Source organism: Leptosomus discolor, chromosome 8 (genome assembly GCF_034619465.1).
Source record: "Leptosomus discolor isolate bLepDis1 chromosome 8, bLepDis1.hap2, whole genome shotgun sequence".
Classification (NCBI taxonomy): domain Eukaryota; kingdom Metazoa; phylum Chordata; class Aves; order Leptosomiformes; family Leptosomidae; genus Leptosomus; species Leptosomus discolor.
In genome coordinates, this window is record NC_141398.1 from 51,679,479 (window position 1) to 51,688,688 (window position 9,210).

At 44.9% G+C, this 9,210-nt stretch overlaps 1 protein-coding gene across 1 annotated transcript; it reads right to left on the reverse strand.

The window, feature by feature from the left end:
- Positions 1 to 2,681: 2,681 nt before the first annotated feature.
- Positions 2,682 to 8,873, reverse strand: LOC104343267 (uncharacterized). The gene is made up of 2 exons (XM_009947107.2): positions 8,562 to 8,873; positions 2,682 to 6,356 (listed from the first exon to the last, which is right to left on the reverse strand). Exons 1-2 carry the CDS (start codon positions 8,871 to 8,873, stop codon positions 4,851 to 4,853), a joined length of 1,818 nt encoding a protein of 605 aa, XP_009945409.2. The 3' UTR covers positions 2,682 to 4,850.
- Between the last annotated feature and the right edge of the window lie 337 nt (positions 8,874 to 9,210).

Sequence of the window (9,210 nt, forward strand, 5' to 3'; positions counted from 1 at the left end):
TGTGCATTTCTAAAGCAGGATAAAGTCAGGTGAGAATTATGGTGGTGGTTTTCCCTCCTGCCAGCATTTGAGGGCGCTGACAGAAAGTTGTGAGCTTTTTTTGAAAAGTTTAGTTTCAGAACAAACCCCAGCAGTTGGTAGATTAATTCCTACATAAGAGAAACGTAGTCTTCTGTCTAGTCCAGATCAATTTTCTAATTGATTGTTTATCCTTTTTTAAGAGGCTGGCGTGTGATAATTATTTGTGCTGTATCAGGATCAGGGCACCATTTTGCTAAGTGTTGTGTAAACACGCACCTACAGAGTGATCTCTGCCTGAACACAGACAGAGGTTGGATAAGGAGTGACAGAATAGAGGAGCTCTGTTTGTTACCTGACTATTGCATACATACTACTTGACTTTATTTTTATGCCAGAAGGCTTTGGGTTGAATCCTCTGCTCCACCCTAGAGCCTGGTAACAGTGATACATTCCTCCCGCGCATACACCGCAGAAGTACTGAGCTGTTAGGACTTCCACTGTGAGTATGCTGCTCTGCAGATGTCACTGTATTCCATCCCAATCCTAATTTCAGTTTTTTACTATTTAATGCTGTGAAAAAGAGCCTTGTAGGATTTAATTGGCTCCCTCATTTAGAGAGCTGTGCCAGTTAATTTCCAACGGGGTGGGCCCTTTAGCTGTGGTGGTGAGTTACTGGTGGTTATTCTCCCAGTGTTTAGGTACAAGTAAGGTAAAAAATGTTAAAGCTGTGTTTCAGAAATTGTCTTTGGTGAGACAGCTCTCAACAATGATCATCTTCATCAGTGCTTTGCAAGCCCTTGCCAGCCCTTCCCAGGTATGCTTTGTTCGTGTCTCAGGGAATGGTTGTTTTTAAGACCATTGTTTGTAATTCTGAAGTGTAATTTTTTTAAATTCATTTAGTGTTTGCATGCTTTCCAGCTGGGTGGTTTTTGTGGTGGGTGTGGTTTTTTTTTTTGTCTAACACTGAACTTTGGTTTTCATTCCTGGCTTCAAAACCAAGTTTGTTCTACAACCAAGCTATGCCTCTTGAGCACCTTAACTCCAGACAGGGCAAGAGTGTCTGTGCGATACAAATGTTAAGGGGGAAAATGACTATTGCAAGAGACCCAGCAGGGAGAGGTGGTGCGAGTGAGTATCATGCAGGTACCAGGTCTGCTGCCTGAGCACTGTCTGCACTGCTCAAGAGAGAATTTCTCTAATGCAAGGCCTGGGGGGGCTGAGCCATTCAAAGTGTTTGTGTGTAGAATATAAATTTGGGAACAGAATTGGACTTGTGTCTCTGTGACGGAAAAACATCCAATCAGTCTGTAAATCCCCATTCAATTCACAGAAGATCAGGACCAGCGGCAGCACAATGAAAGCTGACAGCTTACCAGAGGACATGCACACATTTTACAAACACAAACCACCTTCCTTTCTAAAGGGGCCCAGGCAGCCCTCTTGCTGGCTAGCTGCGCTGCTTGAATGGTTGTTCTTACTTAAGTTAATTAGCCAAGGAGAGGTGCAGTGGTTACTACCAACAGGAGGGCACTGGCAGATGGGGTCAGAAATCTTGTGGTCCCTTTTGTCTGTCACTCTTCTTGGGATTGACTGCATTTACAACTAGGATTTTAAACCCAATTCCACCTTATTCATTTGGAAGCAGTTGCACAAAGGACTGCCGCTTACAGCCTGTTAAATATGACTTTTATTTCAGCTGCTTTTCAAATCCTGTCTATTTACAAGCATCTTTAACTGTAAAGCAGTTGTCTCTTGAGACCCTGTAAATTTGCAAATACAAAAGTAGTTTCTAGTACAAGACCTCAAAACCCTACCATTTGTACAGGAAAAGAAGTTAAAGGTGTTCTTGCAGCAACAGCAAACTCAAATGAAAATATCCAGAAGACTTTACATGGGTAGTAGCTCTCGTACAAAGGCAGACAGAACACTTACTAGTCCTGGCCAATCTGCCATAAAGAAGAAATTCTTCCTCAATCCGGATACTCGAACATTAGCAAAAAGTAGATTCTCATGGCCATAGAATATGGCCATTTTATATTTAATAAATTTTGTGCAGTTCAACCGTTTTATTTGGTGGGCACTGTTCATCATTACTATCTTCACCAGTATTCCTGTGGTGAACCGTGGTGCACTGTTAGCAAAGTTTAGGGCCATGCTTCCTCTCTTCTGAAAGACCCTCTCTATATTTTGTTTTTGTGTTCCCCATGTGAGGTTGTTCATAAGCTCCTGGACATGAAAGATGCTGGTCCAAACCTCTGCTCAAACAGGAGGAAAGTGACAATCTAGGTCTCCTCTAAGCCAGGTACCATAAAGACAGAAGCCATTGCACACAGGCCCATCAGGGGAAGTTTTAAGGACTTGAGTGTTTCTCACAGTAGATGTTAACAAGTTTAATGAAGGCCAGCAGTATGGTATTAATACAGTTAGATGCCCAATATGGTGTCTTTTCAAGCGGTAGTCTTTAGTTTTCTTTTGCATTGGTTTTTCATGTGTAAGTTCTGTTACTTTTCCTTGCATGGCTACAGTAAGGATAAAAATGGGATGTTAGGTATATGAATCCTGTAGTACTTCTGGTCATCTGAATACTTAGGAGTCATCTTCACTTGTGATAAGAGTTTTTTGTAGTTTTAAATAAGAGTTCCTGAATAATTGACACAATATGAGATTTAAACCACATAATTTTAATAACCCCCACAGGGGGAAAATATAGCTTATAAAAACCAAAATGGTTAGGAAGAACAGATAGGTACTTGAAAGAAGAGCAAGGAGGTTGTGGTGGGTTGACCCAGCCAGCAGCTAAGCACCTGCACAGCTGCTTGCTCCCCCCTTCCCCAGCAGGACAGGGGACAACATGAAGAGCAAAATCAACGGAACTTTTGGGTTGACATAAAAGTGAAGGAAAGAGGGGAGGAAAAAAAACATGTGATGCAACGGCAGTAACTCACCACCTCCCAGAAGCAGACCCATACCCAGCCAGTCTCTGAGCAGTGGCCACCTGGGTAGAAAAAGCCCCCCACCTTCTGCTACCCCAGTTTTATTGTTGAGCATGATGTTATATGGTATGGTATATCTCTTTGGCCAGTTCAGGTCAGCTGTCCCAGCTGTGTCCTCTCCCAGCTACTCATTGGGGGTGGGGGGTATAGTTAGAAAAAGTGAAAAATGTGCAAGCACTGCCCAGCGATAGCCAAAACACTGGTGTATTACCAACAAGTCTAGCTGCAAATCCCAAACACACCACCCGAGGGGCAGCTACTAAGAAAGTTACCTCAATCCTAGCCAGACCCAGTACAGAAGTATTAATTTGTGCATGCAGTTTCTCCCAAGCTGCAGGCAGTCCTGTCACCTGATGTTGGCTTTGTCCAAGTTTTATTCCTCCTACACTGTGGGAATCAGGTGATGACACAACTTCAACAATTAGTCGTTCAAAAAAGCAGATCTTTACGTCTTCGCTGCTGATGTTTTTCTAGTGTAATCTATTTGTTCCTCTTTGAATTTTTGGGGATAAATTGTAAACAATTTATACTAAATTAATTTCAGCTAATATTTTACCTATACATGAAACAGCAAAACATTCTTAGCATTGAAGTGCTACTGGAAAAGTTACCTGAAGCAGCATTAAACTGTCTTTCTTGGTAAGAAGTGTATGAAGAAGCATTGAAGATTGTGCTGAAATACAGTAACAGTGACTGTGTGCTTTTCTAAATTAAATTAATTGTTGTGTATGACAGAAGTTCTCAATGCTGGGACTCTAGTTTACAGCTGATCTAACGATACTGCTCCCTCTCCTTCTCAGCACAATGCTTTTCATTTTCACACAGCACTCCCACCTATAGGCTACCCCTTATCCTCCTTCTAATGCTCACTGGGACCCTTCGCTGAACTGATTTTTTCCTGCCACTAAAATGGCAGAGAACGGCAGGGGGTTTTTTCCCCCTTCATTTTAGTGAGATGAACTGGCTTACAGAAAAGTCCAGTGAACGCCAGAGCTGGTGCAGTTAAGTGGCAGGAACAGGGGCGAAGGAAACTGCAGCAGTAGCTGGATCTCCCTCTTCTGATAGCAGTGAACGACTGCAATGCTCGGTGCTTCTCTTGAAGTTTGTGGTGGTAGCCACAAGAAATTTTGGTAACAAGTGGAGACAGGTATAAAACCTGTTCAGGTTATTGCCTCTGTAAGATCTAAACTGTTACTCCTAATGCAAAAATAAAACAAAAAGTGTTCACGGGGTTGTTTCCTTCTTTAAACTTAAAGGAATGTTATCAAACTTTCTAAACTTATTTTCAACTGAAAACAAGAGCAAGATTAGCTCTGAGCTAATTACATAGGAATGTAATGAGTTAACAGAAGTACACTGCAGTATAGCATTTGTAAAGCTATAAAGTTGGGCCTCCCAGCTTAGAAACATTTACTTGTTTCTGTTACTGTACAGTGTGCTATACTCCAAGAATACTCCTGTCAGCAAAAAAAACCCAAACAAAAACCAACCAAACAAAAAAGGTAGAAAGTAGAAGTATGCTTAACTGAAGAAACCTGTCTGGCATTAAGTACAGACAGAAGGAATCTGGCTAATGAATTAAATGGATTTAAATTTATGTAAGTTGCTTATGCTTTAGAAAGGTGGCCATTCAGGTTTGACTGCCAAAAGTTCCAGATGAGAAGGAGCCATTAAGATTTTGCTCAGTTACTTCCCTTTTTTACTGTCCAAAAGGGGTGTATTTTTTTTTTCCTTAAAGTGTTTTGACAAAGCTAATCATCTCCTTGAAAAGATGATCAAGGCCACAAGTGAGGGGAAAAAAAATCCAGGCAGATTGCAAATAAAGCACTGGTAGAATCAAGTGTGATGGCATAACATTCCTTGGTCAGTTTTATCAATAATGACATAAGGCTCCTGGATTTCATTTACTTTTGAATTATAGTTCTCCAGCTTCATGTCACTGGATTTGAGAGAGTCACATTCAGGCTGCAAGAGGTTCCTTCTGCCCTGTGCGCTGGTACTTCTTAAGCGTGAAGACCGAACATCAATACTTTGTGGTGGAATGTAGGTGAGGTTAGGAGGCTCTCTAATGTGTCTGAAGCACTCGGCAGCTGTATGTGCACTAGAAGTATCCATTAATAGTCTCTTGCTACCCGAACCAGCCGTGGGATCCTCCATGTTCCCAGTAGTACCGCACAGATCTGAAGATGGCTCAATACGGGCAGCTGATCTGTTCTGCATCTCAGCATTAGTCAGATATGTATGTTTTATTTTGGAATGATTAAATTCTCTTACGTGTCTGTCACTTGTACTCGCATATGATACTGACTCAGGTTGGCCAGTTTCCTCTACTGGATACATAAGGTCTTCCTGAGTGTCCTTGATTTGTAATTTTGTGAAGGTTAAAGACAGCTCACAAACATCCTCTTCCCTAGGGACACTGCAGCTTTGGACAGATGCAATGTCCTTGTACGACAGAGATTTCAGCTCATTGGGTTCATCTGCAGGGTCTGGGTCTATGCAATTTATAGCATCATTAATTTCTGCTTCAATTGATTCTTCGGGCACTTCTTGAGCTTTGTACTCCTCCAAAGTGTTTTTGCTGTCACAAGAGCTGTCAGCAAATATTGCAAAGGCTGGCGGACCGCTTGCTCCTGGTGAGAGTGGCACAGGCCTGATCTCATTTGCAGTTGACTCTGCAGTGACTGCCAAAACACATTCTTCACTTAGCCTGGCTCTTGGCTTTTTTTCAAAAGCTTTTGGAGAAAGATTCTCACTGAAAATAGGTGTTTGTCTTATGACAATGTCACTATATTTGATCAAGAAGTCCTCACTGTCTGAGCATTTGCCCGGAAAATGTACGGTGTTAATGACTTGCCTTTGGTGTTCCTGAAGCCTGTTAGTGGATTGAGTACCTGCTAACTGAGGCACTTTGTCTTTGATCTTCACATTCCCAGCAGCTTCAAAGGATATATCACTATTAGCTGAAGACTTCTGTTGAGTAGCAAGGCACAAAGATGTCTCACTGTTTTCTTTATTTTCTGGATTTTCAGCGTCTTCTCTCTGGGGTGTCTCATCTTTGTCCTTATCTCCATGATGCTGGTGCATTTTTGTTCTCTTCTGTAAAGTCTTCTCCAAATTGCCATGTTTTTCTTCATTTGTCATTTCGAGGATGGTTTCACACTCAATTCTTGCCAGGAATATTTCAAATGCAGTCTGCTTTGTTTCCTCATTGTTTCTTTTTTTGACAAGTGAAAACTCTGTTGCTGTTGTTGCAACGTAACCTATTTTCTCCAGTACTGTTTTTACAATGTCATCTGGGAGCACAGATTGAATATAGTAGACAAAATTACCGGTGAATGTCTGAAACAGAATGCAACATTGAAAAACAGATGAACACGGAGGGGGGTGGGGTGGAGGGAAGCGTGAAAGACTTCCTAAAAACCAAAAGTACTTCAAAAATTACTTAAATCTTTTAAAAAACTATGTTCTTAAAAGTCTGAATTTTGAATCGAAGTGAATGAGGCTTTTCTAACAGCATTAGTTTGTCAGCCTCTCAAGCATTACAGCTTTGCTACACCACATTAATTTCAGTGAAGTTATGCCAATTTAAACCTGCTGAGATACTGGCTAAGAGCATCAATATTCAAAAAGGAAAAGAGTAAGAAAACCATTTTAGTCAAATTAGAGAAACTCAGAAATAAGTCTTATATGCTCTACTGAAGAACAGAAGATTTTTAAACAAATGAAGATTCATAGAATAAATCACTGAGGTCTAATCTTTTCCTAAAGAAACAGACATGATGCACTCACTGTTAATTGTATTTCGTAATTGGTGACAAGACTGTAACATTTTCTTTTTCCATGTTTCAGACTCCCGCTGTAACTTTACTGTCCTCAAATTAAGTTGCCATTTCTCTGAAAGCATCTTTTTGAAGGGAGACTATTCTAGCAGAAATATTGCAAAACCACACTCTTTTTGCACAAGCTGTCGGCAAAACATGACTTGAATAAAATGCTGCTGCTGTTCAACAACTTAAAACATCGTTCAACATTTGCTCGGTTTTGGAGCTACCCCAGGTGTGAGGCCTAGTTTGTCAACTGGAAGTGGGTTTTGGTTTTGTCTGAACGCTACGATAAGAGAGACTGCGTTGACCTAAGCATGACCAACTCCAGGCATGTCAGAACAGAATGGAGGTAGGACTTCAAAGCCAAGACTTCCAGAATTGGGGTACCTTATTTTCAGGCTGCCTAGCTTGAGACTGACTTACCTACTTCCTAGGGCCGAGACCTAAGCATTGGTCTCAGAAGCATAAGCTTGGGGGAGAACACAACTGACCCTCAAAGAGGCCGTAGTATAATGTAGGACTGAGCCTCAGTCCATTCTCGGATAAATTTGTCAACAGTGCCTTTCAATCCCCAGGGTTCTGTTCCTTCTAGAAGGGATGTAAGGAGCAGGCACTGCAGGGGGTGGTGGTGGTGTATGGGGGGTTGTGATATCAGAGCAGGTGAGAGGCAGGAAATGTGAACTAGCATTCCACATATGACCAGTAACTTTTTATCAAACCTGTGTGTACACAAGATACTGGTTGTTCTACAATTTGTGCCTTGCAGTAGAATTATTTCAGGCCTTCAGCACACTGTCTTGCACTTGGGATCACCCACAGTGGTCCTCAAAGTTTGATTTCAATGAAGCCTAGGATTCTTGTGTTACAAAAAGTAACACTAAAGTAGACATGACTATTTTATGCTCTGCCCTGTTTTGGGAAGATGAATGAGGAGAATATGAATCTACAGCTTTTTGAGAATCTGTAGATGGGACCTACGGGCAGAAAGAAGGAAAAGAAATGGTTTTTCCTCACCAGCACCTGTTGCTGTAGGAAGGGAAATAAGTTTCCATCTTGGATGTCAAGGGATTTTGTTTAAGTAGATTTTGCATGGGTTGAGGATTGCTGTCTCTTTTTGGGCAATGAGATGTGTTCAGTGTGCTAGCGAAGCAGGGTAACCTTGACCACCTTGCTGCAAAAAGCAACAGCATTTCCTCTTTTGAAGAGGGGTTTCCTACCCATTTCACCAGCTGCAGTCACCAGAGCTAGGACAGGTGGTATAATCGCTGGCCCACTGAGACACTAACCCACCTAGCCTTTGGCAAAAGTGGCAAACAATGCTAAAAAGTATCCCCTCCTTATAGGCAAATCAAGGTTAAAACTCAGAGTAATGAGAGTCTAAGCATTTCATTGTATCTTTTTACTTCCCTACTGTCTCACAGTAACCGAAGGTCTGTTTCCAAACCCTTGAACTACTCAGTACTCCCGGGAAGGCCCTGAAGGCCCGGCCTCGGCGAGGACAAGGCCTACAAAGGCCAACGAACACCTCGCACCGCTCAGGGCACCCCTAACCCGCTCAAAATGGGCTCCTAAGTGGCCGGGGAGCGGGCGCCGCTGCCGTGCCTCCCGCGCCACAGGCCCGAGAAGAGGCCTCGAAACCCCGCGGCCGCCAGGCCCCCAGGCCGGACGAGCGCCCGGGGCTGGCGGCGCCCCCTGCCCAAGCACCGCGGCGCTTCCCTACCTTCAGTGACCTGATCTCCTTCCGCCACGGCGAGAGGAGCAGGTTGACGCAGAGCAGCTCCAGCACCTCCAGCGACTTGAGCAGGTCGCGGAGGACGCTGCCGCCCCGCTCGCCCCGGGCCCGCTGGCACCGCTCCGCCACGCTGCACACATCCACGGCGCCGCGCGGCCGCAGGCCCAGCAGCCGTCGCGCCCTCGCCTTCAGGGAGGACTCGTCGCACACCGCCAGCTCCCCCTCCGCCCCTCGGGCCGCGTAGTAGGCCAGGTAGTCCCGCAACACCTCCTCCTCAGCCGCCGCCACAGGCTCCTTCATGGCGGCGCCAGACCGGCCGGGCCGCCCGCCCGCTGGCGCTGCCCCCGCCCGGCCGCGGCGCCGCTCGGTCCGCCATTGGCCACTCCGCCGGCGCGCCGGGCGGTCAGTGGTGTCCCGCCACGTCAGTCAGAGCGGGGGGGGGGGGCGGGCGCCCCGGCGAACTGAAAGCGAAAGGCGGGAGGGTGGAGGGGGCGGTGCCGCGCGGGGTCGTCGCCTCAGCACGGGCGTGTGGCGGCGTGAGGGCGGCCGCACTGAGGTACGGTGTCTCCCGTCCCGCCCGGCGGCTCTGGCAGAGCTGTGTACCGGCCACCCCGAGCCCTGCTCTGCCCGCCCCCGT